The sequence below is a fragment of the Oncorhynchus mykiss genome, chromosome 13, assembly GCF_057628025.1.
Source record: "Oncorhynchus mykiss isolate SJ-2025 chromosome 13, ASM5762802v1, whole genome shotgun sequence".
NCBI classification, from domain to species: domain Eukaryota; kingdom Metazoa; phylum Chordata; class Actinopteri; order Salmoniformes; family Salmonidae; genus Oncorhynchus; species Oncorhynchus mykiss.
Genome location: NC_143034.1, coordinates 33,316,586 through 33,333,263, shown reverse-complemented (window position 1 = coordinate 33,333,263; position 16,678 = coordinate 33,316,586). Strand labels below are relative to the sequence as shown.

General features: G+C 41.2%; 2 protein-coding genes and 1 long non-coding RNA gene across 4 annotated transcripts in view; 1 reads left to right on the top strand and 2 right to left on the bottom strand.

The window, feature by feature from the left end:
* The window catches only part of LOC110486038 (striatin), a 92,873-nt gene extending 90,071 nt beyond the window's left edge, over window positions 1-2,802 (bottom strand). For both annotated transcript variants that reach the window (XM_036940685.2, XM_021557349.3), the window contains exon 1: window positions 2,384-2,802. In XM_036940685.2, coding sequence (XP_036796580.1) covers window positions 2,384-2,602 — 219 coding nt within the window. In that variant the 5' untranslated portion in view covers window positions 2,603-2,802. The remainder of the gene's footprint in view (window positions 1-2,383) is intronic.
* A 751-nt stretch (window positions 2,803-3,553) lies between these two features.
* Window positions 3,554-4,633, top strand: LOC110486037 (microtubule-associated protein 1 light chain 3 gamma). Its single transcript, XM_021557348.3, has 4 exons — window positions 3,554-3,678; window positions 3,760-3,815; window positions 3,905-4,011; window positions 4,268-4,633. Exons 1-4 carry the CDS (start codon window positions 3,618-3,620, stop codon window positions 4,473-4,475), a joined length of 432 nt encoding a protein of 143 aa, XP_021413023.1. The 5' UTR covers window positions 3,554-3,617; the 3' UTR covers window positions 4,476-4,633.
* A 5,683-nt stretch (window positions 4,634-10,316) lies between these two features.
* Window positions 10,317-13,263, bottom strand: LOC149978833 (uncharacterized). The gene is made up of 2 exons (XR_016485837.1): window positions 13,188-13,263; window positions 10,317-12,702 (listed from the first exon to the last, which is right to left on the bottom strand). It is a non-coding gene; the product is annotated as an uncharacterized LOC149978833 (long non-coding RNA).
* Window positions 13,264-16,678: the final 3,415 nt, after the last annotated feature.

Genomic DNA, 16,678 nt, shown 5'->3' with positions numbered 1-16,678 from the left:
AGATAGGAAATTGGTTTCTGCTCAATGCCAGTGGAGCAGTTCTGACACACATTTGTCGCTTGCCAATGAGCTCCCTCTACTACTGATAAGCACTTGAAGTAAATGGGAAGGAAAATTTTAAAAAACCTACTCCGGAATCAGGAGGGTATCTGCAATACCGATAATACAACTTAGACATCTATGGCCTATTCGCTCTTCTTCATTAAGGCACAATAGGCAAGAAATTAAAGCCTGCTTAGATTGAGGCAGAACATTGTCAAAGTAAATGATGCACAAATGCCACGTGCAGTTACACATAATTTAAAATCTGATGAAGCATTGCCATTTAAAATTGGAAAAAAAAAATGCCTATTGAAATGTATAAATGCACTGTCATAAAAGCCATAAGTTGTGCTGTAAATTATGTAATACGTAAGAGCAGCAGAGAAAGCTTGAGTCATTTCTGGAAAGCGGAATTCGCTAGCCTAGGCAGCCGATTGTGCATTGGCGCTAGATCTGCACATTCTAGCTTTAATGGCGAGAAGGTAGAATAAAACTGGAAAATACGCATACTTTCTTTATGAAACATTTACCACCACCATTTTTAGACAATTTTGGATGTTGCACACCCTTGGCTAAACACGGTGTACAATATCCTAAATTGTCATGAAATCCAAAAATGTTGGTGGAAAATTGTGTTTCATAAATAAAGCATATTTTCCCCCCACCTTCTTTACATTTAAGCTAGTTAAATAGGAAATGTATGCCTAGAGGATGCCATATGTAGAGGATGCCTTATGTACGAGCCAGTCTACAGTGGACACAAGTGTATTATCAGGAATGCACATCAAGCCTAGACAATTGTGCAGATCTAGCGCCCACGCACTATTGGCTGCGTAGGCTAGCACTTAGCTTGGCACTAGCCTTGGTTAGCAATGTTTGGAGGCACTCACATACACTGAACAAAAATATAAAACGCAACACGAAAAGTGTTGGTCCCATGTTTCATGAGCTGAAATAAAAGATCCCAGAAATGTTCTCTCAAAATGTGCACAAAATTGTTTACCTCCCTGTTAGTGAGCATTTCTCATTTGCCAATATAATCCATCCACCTGACAGGTGTGGCATATCAAGAAGCTGATTAAACAGCATGATCATTAAACAGGTGCACCTTGTGCTGGGGACAATAAAAGGCCACAACTGTGCAGTTGTCACAACACAATGCCACAGATGTCTCAAGTTGAGGGAGCATGCAATTGACATGCTGACTGCAGAAATGTCCACCAGAGCTGTTGCCAGATTATTTAATGTTCACTTCTCTACCATAAGCCTCCTCCAATGTCATTTCAGAGAATTTGGCAGGCCTCACAACCGCAGACCACGTTATGGCGAGTGGTTTGGTGATGTCAACATTGTGAACAGTGTCCTATGGTGGCAGTGGGGTTATGGTATGAGCAGGCATAAGCTACTGACAAACTGCATTTTATCAATGGCAATTGGAATGCACAGAGATACCGTGACAAGATCCTGAGGCCCAATGTCATGCCATTTATCCGCCTCCATCACCTCTTGTTTTAGCATGATAATGCACAACCATGTCGGAAGGATCTATACACAATTCCTGGAATAAAATGCCCCTGTTCTTCCATGGCCTGCACACTCACCAGAAACGTCACCCATTGAGCATGTGTGGGATGCTCTGGATCGACGTCTACGACCGTATGTTTCAGTTCCCGCCAATCAACACAATCAACAGCCTGATCAACTCTATGCGAAGGAGATGTCACACTGCATGAGGAAAATGGTGGTCATGCCACATACTGACTGGTTCTGATCCACGCCCCTACCTTTTTGTTTGTAAGGTATCCGTGACTAACAGATGCATATCTGTATTACCAGTCATGTGAAATCCAAAGTTTAGTGCCTAATGAATTTATTTCAATTGACTGATTTCCTTGTATTAACCGTAAATCAGTAAAATCTTTGAAATTGTTGCGTTTATATTTAATTTTACACTGCGAGCTACAACTCAAACAAGGCCTGCACATCACATTATGCTAATAGCCTTACCTCTGATATATTTACGACATGCCATTTAAGAGAAGTCATAAGGCACAATAAAGACTCATGCCTATTGAGTGCATGAATCAACTTCACTGTTCATCAGAATCATTTTATATTATTCAACCGACTTAGCACAGTGTTTCCCAGGACCGAGGTTGGCTATAGTGACTAACGTCATCCGACCAAGACTACTCTAGTAGCAACGTAGCTCGAGCAGTTCTCGCCACAAAGACCGTAGCGCGCGAGTAAGCTTCCTGACACAAATTTCAATCTTCCTAGGGCGCACTCAACACCGTAAACCCCCAACCAAAAATAAGCAGGGCATTTTGACGTGGTTTACCTGCAATTCGGCTCGCTCCACCTCCCATTGCGCTCTATCCACCTCGAAACGGGCCCATTCGTGTTGCAGAAAGTGCAATATCCCCGGAATGTTGTAATGAGCCCTGGCCGCCTCTCCGCCACCGACGTCGCCCGGCTGCTGCGGTCCTTTGCCAGCGCCTGGCAAACCCGAGTTGTTGTTGTTGTTAAAGAACACGCCGGGCCCTGCCTGTTCGTCCATGCCCAGGCCAGGTGTGTGGGTTCAGTTCGCACAAGCTGGCACGACTGTGCTCAGACGGATGGGTTTTCCTTTAACCGCCCCTGTGATATGAAATGGAAAGGAAATAGCTACCTACAGCTCTCTCTACTGGGCAGGCACATTCATGTCGGAGCAGCCAGCTGTCAATTGATGACGTTCACACTCAGCTCCCACCCACATCCAGTGATTTCTTTACCCATTGGTCGATTTACACGATTCACACTGGAATAAGCCAATCGGATATAAATGCGCTGTTGACAACTGTTGTACACTACGTATGATGGAATTTGAAGTTCAAAGAAGATATAGCTGCATTTTCAACCTAAAATTCGCTTGTTCTCTTTTTTTTTTACTGTCATTTTATTTAATTGGCCTACGGAGTATATTTTTTTGTAACTTAAATTGAAAATGTCATAATGTATGCTACAGAAGTGTATCTGTGGTAGCCATATTTCATATATTATAGCACATTCCATTAATGCATCTATGCATTCCATTGAGCCATTAATCCAGTTGTTTACATTGCACACACACCCAAGCCTATCATCCACGACCCCGACTGAATTTCATGTCCTTTGAAATCCACGAAAATACATTAAACAAAATGTTGCCCTCACATGATGTAGGGCCTACTTTAGTGTGAGAATATTATAAGGCCTCTATGTATGATTTGTGTGTAAGATATTTTAATGACTAAATGACCTCTATATAATGTTTGGTAATTCAAACAGTCTTCTTTTCAAACATCAATTACATGAAACATTACAATCAGGTCATTTATTAGATCTTAACCATTTGGATTGGTTTTACACACAGCGGAGTCATTATGCACGGTCAATTCATTAGCCATATGAAGCGTGCTGACCCAACCCCAAGGTAATGAGGTGATACGTCACTGCGACCACACTATTTAATTTCTGTTGGCTGTTCTACATGGTTACATTTTTTATAGCCTAGATCAGACAGCAGGAATTGAAGAGAGGAGCCACTTGCCCACATGATGCCTCCATTTGAGAAACCACAGCACCCTAAGTCCTTCAAGCAGAGAAAAAGCTTTGGTGATTATTGAATGTATTGCTTTGCATGTGGTAGACTATGCGTTGCTTTATAATCTCATCCACGTTTTCCATCCCAAACAGCCACGAGAAAACAGGAGGTCGCGGGGATCCGAACAAAGTTTCCAACAAAAATTCCGGTAAGTTCGCTTATTTCTAAAACCGTATTCTACCCTGACGTTCCATTGAATTTGCACCTTCTAAAAGTGACCTTTCCACCCACACACAGGTTATCATTGAAAGGTATCAACGGGAGAAGTACTTGCCGCCTCTTGATAAAACGAAATTCCTGGTCCCCCAAGAACTTTCCATGACTCAGTTTGTCACCATTATAAGGTGTGTCTCCTTTGAGAAACGTTTAGCTGAAATGTTGATTATTTAACTTGGCAAGCATGGCTTAACATGACTGAAATCATGTCTTCAATGTTTGTTTGAGAACTCGTGCATAATTTCAAACTTGGTTATCACCTGATATGTATCAGCCTCGAGTGCCGCGCGCGACTCACTACTTTTATATTACTTGACTTTGTGCAAGATAATTTCTACATTTTGAGTACGTCTTGTCAATACACTCTGCACGTTCTCGTTTCAGAAATCGTATGTCTCTGATGCAGAGTCAAGCGTTCTACCTGCTTATCAATAATAGTGGCCTGGCCAGCATGTCTCTTACCATGGCGCAAGTCTACAAGGACCACAAAGATGACGATGGCTTTCTCTACATGACCTATGCTTCTCAAGAAATGTTTGGTAATTGTGTTGAAATCCACGAGGAGTCATTGCCAATTGCTGGAAATGTTTGAGAAGACATAAATTGCAGGATTGGATAATGTGAGGCCTCGGCTTTTGGCAGGCCCAATAACTGAACTTCGTGTATAGATATAAAATGCAATATATGGATATTTAATATTACTCAATGTTTTTGTATATTGTTTTTAAGGTAATAAATGTTTGAAACTTTTGAGGACCATGCTCTGTATTACATCACTTTGGCTAGATTGCTTAAAGCGGCAATATGTAACTTTTTGGGCTAAAAAACAAATTAGCATAGAAATGGGAGGTGTAGGTCTGTCATTCTCGTTAAACATGTTTAAGAAGTCGTAGATCTGTTCTGTGCGTTATTTCAGAGGTTTTCTAAACTTTTTGTTTGTATGCCAGCTTAAAGCAGCTGGGAAATATTTAATTATTGAAAAGTGATTTTCCCAGCGGTACAATGATTCAATATTTGAGCCCAATATCAGTTTGACAACTTAGCACTTTAGCAAACATGGTGCAGCAATTTCAGCATATTGCACTTATTTTTGTCACTCGTGCCCCTTCATTTAATTTCCCCAAAATGTGTGGACTTGGACATTGTCTTCAATAGGAACTCTGAGGCATCAGTTATCAAGGAAGGACCTGTTGCCCAAATCGACTCCTATACTCTAGGTTCTTGTAAATATCAGAATTGGGCTGTATGTGTACACGCATAACTATTCAATCCAATATGGGTCCATTTGTGCCATATTGGGGATCAGACCTCGGTTTAAATACTACTTGAAATGTGTGCTTGACTAAACTTGCTTGGCTTAATGAACCAATATAATAGCCCCAAAACCACAACCCTCTATCTGGCACTCCAGGCAGGCTATACAAAGTATTTGAACCAAGGGCTGATTGGTACTCCTGAATAGGAACAATCCTCCTGAAGGTGGCAGTATTGTTCAACCATATCTGTGACTGCACAATGGTTTGAATTTGGATCTTTGTAAGGCTGAAGTACTTGAAGGCTCTTTTAGTTGAGGCTGCAAAATGTATAGAAGCAAGAACCATTCCAACTTCTAGAAAAGTTTTGGTAGTCTAAATTAGCCTATTTGAATGGACTATTTCAAACCATTTTTTTGTGTGTGGACCCAGTAGCACCTTCACTGACTCACAGGTCTTATTGAGCTTAAGCTCAGCCTAATGGTTGCATGTGGTCACAGGTCTGCACTGCAAGGGACTGGACACTCCTTATCAGGGCAGGGTTAACCCAGAAAAGGGACTCACTTCCTGAATTTGAAATCAGCCCTTAAGTCCAGTAAATCTAAAATGATTGAATTGCATTTTATTTTGGGTTAAGTGATCCAAGAGTGGTCATCAAAAGGGTCAGTGACATGAACAAGTTAATTTTCCTTGTAGAATAAAGCTATTTTTTTTATAAAGCTGCTTATTTTAGGTACATTTATATTTCTGGATATTAGTGAATATTGGTTTCAAGATAGAGGCAGCAATTAATGTTCTGTAGATATTTGTGAAATGTTTGACTCCATAAAGATTAGTTAGCAATATGCAAGAACACCATAGTTGGTACAGTAATGGGCAATAACAAAAAAATGCCTGAGAATTGTCTATGAAAGGCAGATATTTAATTAACATTGTACAATGAATGGATTCACATGACAAGGTATAAAGCTTAAGTTACAAAGCATTAACAAGCATTACAAGGCATTATCCTAAGCATGGTCAGCGAGAGAGATTATACCCTAAAAAGCCATGCCCCAAAAGTCCATGGGGTGTAGAAAAAAAGTATCTCATCACAGTTCAGGAACAGAGAAAGAACAAGGAATTTAAGACCCCTTTTCTAAACATCTGAGTAGTTTGGATTCAAAATAGTATCACTGAAGTTAACCTCCGATCAGATATCAGACCTACGTGATGTAAACTCTGGACAATGGGGGTTGGAGACGTCAACACCGAGAATGCTGAATTCCTATGACAACACAGAGGAAATTATTGCATACAGTTGATAAGAGTCAACAATACAGAAACGGATGTGCTTCTGTGGGGAGACTTTTATTTAGTGACTATATCACTGACCGCACGGGGGAGCCCAAGATCCATAGAATATGTTGAGCTGTTGTGACGGTTGAAGAAGTAAAATATCAGTCCGCACTGCAGCACACCTTGATATTTTAGTCCCAAAATGTGTAAAGAATTGTTTTTCTAATTTTTCTAAATGTACAGCCCCTGTTGGCTTTCACACTTGAGTCAGACTACATTACAGTATTGCTTTCACCTTTGAAGACTCTGGAGAACACTCCTCCCAGTGCTGCATTGTCGAAGTCCAGTACATTGGATCGGCGGCATAAAGTTTTATGGTCCATTAACTGAAATGGGATTAACCAAATTTATTACGTCCTAAAGATATCAACCATCTCATCCTGACTGGGGAAACAGCAGGTAGTTTTCATTTTGCTTAGTCATGACCGTATTGAATGGCTTTTCTTTACAACATTAAAAACATATCGTGACTTTTAGCCATGGATGCTACCAAGTGTTGAGAGAGGACGGTGATTAAAAAAAATAGAGACAAAGCTCTGTGGAATATAATCTAAAAGAACTCAAAAAGTGGAGCATTCAACAAATACAGTAGTTGGAGAGACAGACAATCGTACTTTCTCAATTGTCTTTCCTCGTATCCTTTCTCCTGCCCTCCCTCTCAAAACGCATTGGAAGAGAGGATCCAAGGTTCCTTCCCTAAGGCCTTCTCCTCCAATGCGTGTTGAGGAGGTCGAAGAGAGGAAACGAGGAACCAGGGTGAGATATTTGAGAGAGAGAGAGAGAGAACCATGGTGGACGGATAGAGAGGGAGGGGGGCATAGAGAGAGAGAAAGCGAGAGAACCACTTGATTCTCTGCAATCAGGACCACACTATATTATAATTATCATTGTTGATTCAAGTGGTGCTTTTGTATACATTATCAAATTACCTTTGTTCGTTAGTGGACAATGAACACACACACGCACACGCCCACACTGTCACAAACCCCCTTTTCCAATGCCTGCCTTTTTATCGGTGACTGGGGAAGTGAGTATAACCTTTTCCACTTTGAAGGCGGAGGTGAGGGAGACGTTCAGACCTATTTGTTTAATGGTATAAAGATCCCGGCTTAATGTGCCATAGCAATCAGCAAGAAAGCAGCCACAGGCATTTGGAGTGCCAATACTGAAAGTTAATGGGGCTTGTTGTTCAACCGAAGAGCTTTAATGTTCCAAACTAACTTTGCAAAGTCTCATTCGTCGGAGTGGCCAGGCCCATTGCTTTGGCAAAGGTTTTAACATAAGTGTTCCGGTTTTATTAGTCATCAGATAAAAAGCAGTGTGCCTCACTAAGAGCAGTCAAAGCAGTTATACATTGCCACATGCACGAGCGCCCACATACACGTACACGCACCCAGTCTGTCTGTCATCTTTTGAGTTGTTAGAGGGCTGTAATGTCAGCACAAAATACTCGTCTTACCATCCAGAAACGCGGTAGGATTTCAGGATATTGGGATTAGTTATCCCATGTCCTTCAGACCCTTTATACAGCTGTTTGGTTATGATCTAGCACAGCAGACAGGTCATAGAGAGAACTGTGACAGGCATCCTGCTGGTGTGTGTGTTTAATTGTCCTAAGTGCCAGGTTGACCAGGAGCTCCTGACACACACACATACACACACACCAAACTGTAATTAACAAGCTGCCATAGCGGTAATAGTGACACTTCAGCAGAACAAAGGGAGCCTGCTGTGTGTGGAGAAAGTAGGCAAAGTAGCATCTGGAGGAGAGAAAATGGTTGCTTCTCAAGGTCGGAAAAGTCATGCAAACATTTTGCACACTTTGTGATCCGGGCTTTGCCTCTACCTCTTTAGGCTGTTGTTGTGCAAACTCTGTTTGTGTTGTATCATATTACTTACAGATGTAGGATCTTCATTTGATCACTCTTTTGTTGCTCAGAATTGTCCTGCACAGCAGGAAATACAAACGTGTAGTGTATTAAGTTTGTGATTTCCACTTTAACATTTCAGACTTGATTTGCCATTAAACAATTTCTCAACCCCTACAAAAAAACATGTCCATTAATTATAATCCACATAATAATTCAAATTTTCTGTTGCCGCAGGATTAAGATCCTAGATCTATAGGGTGTAACAAAACAGTCAATATTTTCAATTTCTCCTCTTCTGTCTGATCACAGATCTAAATAGCCTTGAAACAGTGGGTGTAAGAAATATGGCTATACCCAGACCCATGTACTGTATACTCTAGTGGAATCTATTCAGTTCTTCGGGAGAGAGGACTCCAGGAACATTTCTTTATATTTCCCCAATGTCATTCTATAATTAAAAAAAATAGCATCACTCATGTACAGTGCACCCAGCACTTAAAAAAAACACACAAACACAATATAATCTAAGCTAATTAATATACTCACTTAATTAGCTGTATGAAAAAGTGTTTCACAAGGTCTCAAAGTGCTTCAATATTTACTAAGCTGTCACGATCATAATCTGGCTTCAGGAAAACCTGACGTGTCATCAAGGTATGATCTTAACAGACCACTTATTGGCAGGAACATGAAATGCCTCGACTTCACTTCATGAATGTAATTAAGCCAAAGACCAAATAGACCATGCATCATCGTAATTCAGTTTTTGTGGTTGTTTTAGTCTTAGGGCTACAAAGAGGGGATAGGGGCCCAATGTAGACTGACTCAGTGACGACAGGGCCATATGGCAATGATGAAGTATGAGCAATACTGCTAAAACACCAAATGAAAGTTCCAAAATCAATGTGAGGTTAGTATTCCCCCCCCCCCCCCCCCCTAAAAGTGTAAATGACCTGTCCAAATCCCAGAATAAGATTTATTAGTTAATACATTTGTTTGCTGAGACTAATTAAAATTCTATGACTTCACTCAATGAGACAAAATTAACTTATTAGAACTATTAATGTTCTGCCTTTTCAAACGGTGAACATTTGAACTGATTGTTTGTGAATGTTTTCTGCAAAACGCTCAGTTTTTTTTAATGATATGCATCATAATATTTGCTCTACTTGAACGTCAACAAGGGCAGGTTGGCATTCTCAGTGGTACACAGTAGAATTCCCAACCTTTAGTTGTTGACATTTATACATTGTGTGTACGTGCGTGAGTGTGGGTCTATGCATAAATGTGCACACATATCCGAAACATCAGACACTGAATACAAATGCATCAGTTTGGCTATTCTTTACTAAACTCTCTTTAGAAAACTCCACCTATCCATATGTGACTTCAATATCAACCACAGACACTGCCATCTGATCTCACCCTGACCACCTGACCCTTGACCCTTAATGAGTCCCAGTGTGAGGGCCTTGAAGCCTCCGTGGAGGTGAGCTCCGGGGTGATACATTTTTCAACCTCTCTCTCTCTCGCTCTCTCTTAGACAGCTAACTTTGACATCACTTCTACCAGAATGCTATTGGCCCCCCATCAGAGGGAGTGGTGGCTGTGGCTTCAGGAAGGAGGGAGAGAATGAGAGACAGGGGAGAGATAGAGAAAGGGAGATGGGAGGAGAGAGCACGGGAGAAAGGTAAGTAGATAGTGAATGAGGGAGGGAAAAGGAGCGAGAGCAATGAAGCAAGGGAAAGAGACAAGAGCAGCGAGAGAGGGAGATCGACATTTATTTGTATTTTTTTGAGTGTGAATCTTTCTCAGAGCATGATAAATATTTCAAAACTGTGTCTGCACCCCAATTCGCACCCTATTCCCTATATAGTGCACTACTACTTTTATGTGGGTGCCATTTTGGGACACACAACCCATATATTCCCAGAGATCCATAAAAGGAACACATGAAAATGTAATGAGAGCTCAGGTTAAACAATATTTATTTTGTCTATAAATGGTTCATCGACACATGGCTAAATGTTTGGTGAATAGCAATAAGGTAGAATGAGGCATCACACACAGACAGGCAAAAATGACAAAATACCAGATCAATGTATCAAAATGAACATACCAAAATGAACTGCAATGCACACGGGGTATTATTATTGGCCTTGTTTCGGGACGGGGCAGCGTAGAAAACATTATGGACACCTGCTCTTTCCATTATATTTTTTATTTATTTAATCTTTATTTAACTAGGCAAGTCAGTTAAGAACACATTCTTATTTACAATGACGGCCTAGGAACAGTGGGTTAACTGCCTTGTTCTGGGCAGAACAACAGATTTTGACCATCTCAGCTCAGGGATTTGATGCACCAACCTTTCAGTTACTGGTCCAACGCTCTAACCACTAGGCTACCTGCCACCCCAGATATAGACTGACCAGGTGAAAGCAATGATCCCTCACTGATGTCATTTGTTAAATCCACTTCAATCAGTGTAGATGAAGGGGAGGAGACATGTTAAAGAAGGATTGTTAAGCCTTGAGACATGGATTATGTATGTGTGCCATTCTGAGGGTGAATGGGCAAGACAAAATATGCCTTTGAACAGGGTATGGTAGTAGGTGCCAAGCACACCAGTTTGTGTCAAGAACTGCAACGCTGCTGGGTTTTTGAACGCTCAACAGTTTCCCCATGTGTATCAAGAATGGCCCACCATCCAAAGGACATCCAGCCAACTTGACACAACTATGGGAAGCATTAGAGTCAACATGGGCCAGCATCCCTGTAGAAGTTTTTCGACACTTTAGAGTCCATGCTCCGACAAATTGAGGCTGTTCTGAGGGCAAATGTGTTTGTACAATCAGTGTACCTTTATATTTAGTTCATTTGGCAGACACTCTTATCACACCATAGTGCCATCAGACTTCTGATTCCAATGCAGGGTGAAAGGGGGCCACAAAATGTGAACTGCTATCAAAAAAACAAATGGTATAGAAAAGTAGTTTGTAAATACAAATCACACCTCTTGAAAGTATCTTGTAACAAAATACACAGTTCTGCCCAGTGTAATACAAAATACTCAGAAGTAATTAAAATACATATTTCAAATACACAACAGAAAATCAGCCCATCCGCAACACAAACACATTACACTGCCACTCACTGTAAGCAAATTATCCCTTGAGGTTTTGTGCAGTTGTTTCCAATTATTTGTGGGTCCCAAGAGATCAATATAAGAAAGATAAGTAATGAAGAGATTTTTATTGTAACCAAAGTGACAGGTGTGTCCCCTGGGTTGTAAACACTATGTTAAAGTGGTGTGTGTGTGTTTGTGTGTACCTGCACATGTGCGTGCATGAGTGTTTACACACAGTATATCAATGTTTGTGTCAGAGGAGAGAGGGAAGTACAGTGCCTTCAGGAAGTATTCACACCCCTTGACTTGTTCCACATTTTGTTGTGTTACAGCCTGAATTTAAAATGGATTAAATAGAGATTTTGTCTCTGGCCTACATAAAATACCCCATAATGTCAAAATAGAATTATGCTTTTCTATATGTATTAAACATGCTAAATCTGAAATAGCTTGGGTCAATAAATAGTCAACCCCTTTGTTATGGCAAGCCTAAATACATTCAGGAGTAAAAATATACTAAACAAGTCACATAAGTTGCATGGACTCTGTGTGCAATAATAGTGTTTAACGTGATTTTTAATGATCTCTGTACCCCACACATACAACTATCTGTAAGATCCCTCATTCAAGCAGTGAATTTCAAACAAAGAAAGACCAGGGAGGTTTTCCAATGCCTTACAAGGAAGGGTACCTATTGATAGATGGGTACAAAATAGAAAATCAGACATTGAATATCCCTTTGAGGATGGTGACGTTATTGCACTTTGGATGGACACAGGCATCCTTCCTAACTCAGTTGCCAGAGATGAAGGAAACCGCTCAGGGATTTCACCATGAGGCCAACGCTGAATTTAAAACAGTTATAGAGTTCAATGGCTGTAATAGAATAGAAGAAAATTGAAGATGGATCAACAACATTGTAGTTACTCCACAATACTAAATGTGAAAGCCCGTACCTATTCACTGATGAAATCCTAGGCGGGACAGCACGAAATGAGACGCGGAGACAAGACTTCAGCAAAAAGGAAACTGTATTGGGAGTTCTTCTTTCAACTCTCCCGGGGCCATACAAGCAAAGGCCAATGGCTAGCCCAAAAAATTAAAACAAACAGTTGGTACCAAACACCAATCCAACAGCTTGAGCCGAACCTATAACAGTGTGTCCTGGAGTTCACCATAGTCTCCAGCTCATAATCACTCTCCCCCCTCTGCCCACTCAGTCAGGTCCTTAAGAGAGCACAAACAGTAATCAGTCAATTGGCCCCAGTTGAGCTCATCAGTAGTGGCTGTACCGCAGCCCACCTCCAGGAGAGGGCGCAGTCGCACCACTTGATCTTGCTGACCCCTCACATAACCTAATTGACAGAGTGAAAAGAAGAAAGCCTGCACAGAATAAAAATATTCCAAAACATGCATCCTGTTTGCAACAAGGCACTAAAGTAATACTGAAAAAAATGTGGCAAAGCAATTCACTTTTTGTCCTGAATACAAAGTGTTATGTTTAGGGCAAATCCAATACAACACATTAATGAGTACCACTTTATATTTTCAAGCATAGTGGCGGCTGCGTCATGTTATGGGTATGCTTGTAATCATTAAAGGCAAGGGAGTTTTTCAGGATAAAAAAAGATAATGGAGCTAAGCACAGGCAAAATGCTAGAGGAAAACCTGGTTCAGTCTACATTCCACCATACACCGGGAGATTAACTCACCTTTCAGCAGGACAATGACCTAAAACACGCTTCGTCATTATGGGGTATTGTGTATAGATGGGGTGAGACGCAGGCTGTAATACAAAATGTGGAATAATTCAAGGGGTATGAATACTTTCTGAAGGCACTGTAAATTAAGATACACCTCACGTACCTGGTCCTCATATTCCTTTAAAGAGGTCTTCGACTGATAATGTCGTGCCTCAAATGCAAATATGGTAACCGTGAAGTCCTGTACTTCAACAGTGTGTCAGTGGCAGTGAAGGGTTAGTCCAAGGATGGTCAAGATATTACATAATTAGCATCTTACCTGGTAAAATATTGATACTTTAACCTCTAGAAACCATGAAAATTAAGCAGTTTTTTGTTTTACCTCCTAATCAAAAGTTATGAAATGTTATATATACAGTATGTCACATTGAACTATATTCATTCCTTTAACAGGCCAGTCAACCGAGAACCAGTGCTGATTAAAAATAACAGCTAAGAGGCAAAAACACAGCAAAAACAATTAAAACAAAACATGGACAATACAAAAGTTAAATCCAGGAATGACATAAAATCCCATTAACCAACGTCCTTTACTCCTATTTTCTTTGCATGTCCATATAAGGACAGTCTCAGTCTCAGCAGGACATGTCAGTCCACCCATACATTCATAATATGGGTGGAGAATGCCTATGGGTGCTAAACTGCACAGCTGTGCCCTTCATAGGATTCCAATCTTGTCATTTGAGGAGAATATCATATTTTGCATGGTGTGTCTTAATGAATACGACCTTGTAAGGGATAGTCTTCTGAGAGGTGTGATAGATTGGAAGAACAAAGGGAAGAGGGAATAAGAGAGGAAGAAGAGATGAAGCACCCTCCATCCCAGTCCTCAATCTCACACACACACACACACACACACACACACAAACACACACACACACACACACACACACACACACACACACACACACACACACACACACACACACACACACACACACACACACACACACACACACACACACACACACACACACACACCAATTCTGTGCATGCAAACATTTATATAAACATGTAATTGTTCAGAAAGTACACCCATCTTTAGGTGCAAAATTGTTTCACTCATTATTTCTGCTTATAAACTTGATTTGAGGCCCTTGTAGGTCAGACGATAGTACCGTACACCAGCCCAGGGGGCACTGTTGCTCCAGGCTGAAAAGTGCACTCTGGAAATCAGAAGTTTCCTCCAGCATTTCACTTCCTCCTTGACAACAGTTAAGATCCACAATATCCAATTTCACTAGACTCTTGCAACTGAAGCTGAGGTGGAAAAACAAGTTGCCCCTAAATGATGATCTGAGATCAGTTTTTATCAAATGTTCCTACAAATGTTGATGTTATTTAAGCAACCCTGTAGTCTTCTACAGCACTACCAAGTGCATTGGTCAGCCTTGTTGGTGTCCACATCCATATGTATCCTAGTCTGGTCGGAAATCTGTTTGTGCTGTCTTGCCATGTAACCTATCTGGCTTTTCATCCTCCAGACACATGCTAACTAGCGTTACAGACATCCTTGAGGGGAGTGAAGGCAAAGCTAAGGGCTTGTTGCTATGTTAACCGCACTTTACTTCCTCAGGTAACCAAGCCCCCTATTGAGGAAAATTGAAATCAAAATGCATTCATTAGTATCTCATATCTCAAATCTCATATTTCATAGCCTTGAGGTGTGGCAGAAAACGCAGGGCTTGGGTGGTGGGTGAAACTCCTTTCCGATACATTATGTATGCAGTATTTGGCAATAAAATGCACAAGTATCGTGTTAAAACAAAACTGAGCACGTAAAGTAGATATCGTGTTCGGAGGCTTTGAAGTCTTTGTTACATGTTACGGAGGATAGGGATACTTCGTAAGGGGGCCCCGGGGCGGTGTTTTCTGGGCATGTTCGGGAACGGGAGGTATTGGAAACATTCTGAACCGCACCTACTTTGTCTCTCCACCCTCACTCCCTCCTCCTCCCTTCCCTCTATCCCTCCCTCCCAAGTTCTGAGATGATGAAAGGTACTCTCCTTTTTTTTCTCTCCCTCTCTTCCCTCCCTCCATCCCTCTCAAATTCATCATCGGCCCTTTTCTTGTTTCCTGTTTACATGGCTGGGGGCCGGCACCTCCGAATGAAAGAGACGAGCCCTCTTATGATGCAATCTGCACTCGCTGCCCTCTTCTCCCTTCCCTCCCTCCTTCCCTAGTCTGATGTCGACAGCACCAATAGAGAGAGAGAGAGAAAAAAAAATCTGTTTTTCCTCTTCCCCTTTTTTTGTTCTTCTGTCTTTGTTGTGTGACTCGGCTGACTGAGTTCTCGGCATGTGTAAAGCACCACCCACTCTCTCTCTGTGACTTGAATAAGCTCAAACATCTGCGGGAGTTCATCTCTACGGAGTTCATCTCTACTGCACCCCCCTCAAACACACACACATGCACGCGCACACAAACGCACACACCTCTCTCCCAAAATGGATGAAAGATTGCGTAAGAAGGTCCACCTGTGTGTTAAAATAATATCTGATGGGGATTTTAATTGCGTGGTGTAGTGTGTGGATTTGGTGTCGATGCTACAGGTTGCATTTCTGTTCCGTGCATTGAATTGAATGCATTGTAACAGGATGAAGAAGTAAGGTAGTGAGAAGAGGTCAAAGGTCAACATTTGTTCAAACATTCATTCTTTTTGCTTTGTATTTGACAAATTAGGCTGTTTGACTTTGACCAAATTATCTAGATTTAGAGCAATGATTTTGAGAAATACAACTAAAATGGATTGTTGCTAGGCAGTTTCTTGCTCTAAAAGACCAAGGGTGAGTCAATACAAATACATTTGTGGCAACATTATTTTCCTTTTCAAAACAACTTAGCAATATCCCTGTTGCTGCATTTCCACATACTTCTTTGAGAACGCTGACTCCACAATTTGAGCCATGGTATTCAGCCTTACTCGCTTTAGTCAAAAGTTAAACATTCATATTCAGCTAAATGTGAAATTCTTTCATTGTTTTCTGTGCCTAGAGTCCCAGTCAGTCTTGGCTATTCTCCCAGAATGGGGTATACGCAGCTGTGTAGAGAACCACAATTAGTGTTAGCCTGAGACTAACCCATATCCTGATCTCCTTGGTGAGATTAGGCTAATTTGAGGCCTGGTTCGTTGTGTCACAAACACAGATGGTGCAGCCAACCTAGAGGTAGACCGTATGTATATATTTTCATGCAAGTATGCGTGTGTGATACTGAGAAACCGAGGAATTGGCACATTTTGATATTGGACTGGTTGAGCATCAACAGTAACACTATACAGTAGGTCCAAGTCCTTTGATGGAGTATCTCACAGCTGTCTCTTCTCATTGGCTCCATGTTCCTCGCCTCCATGACTTGGTATCAGATCCCACAGTCCACTGCCGCTGTTTGTCAAACAGCGCTTTGAAAATGGCTCCAAGCTGCCCACCAAAAAAAGATGA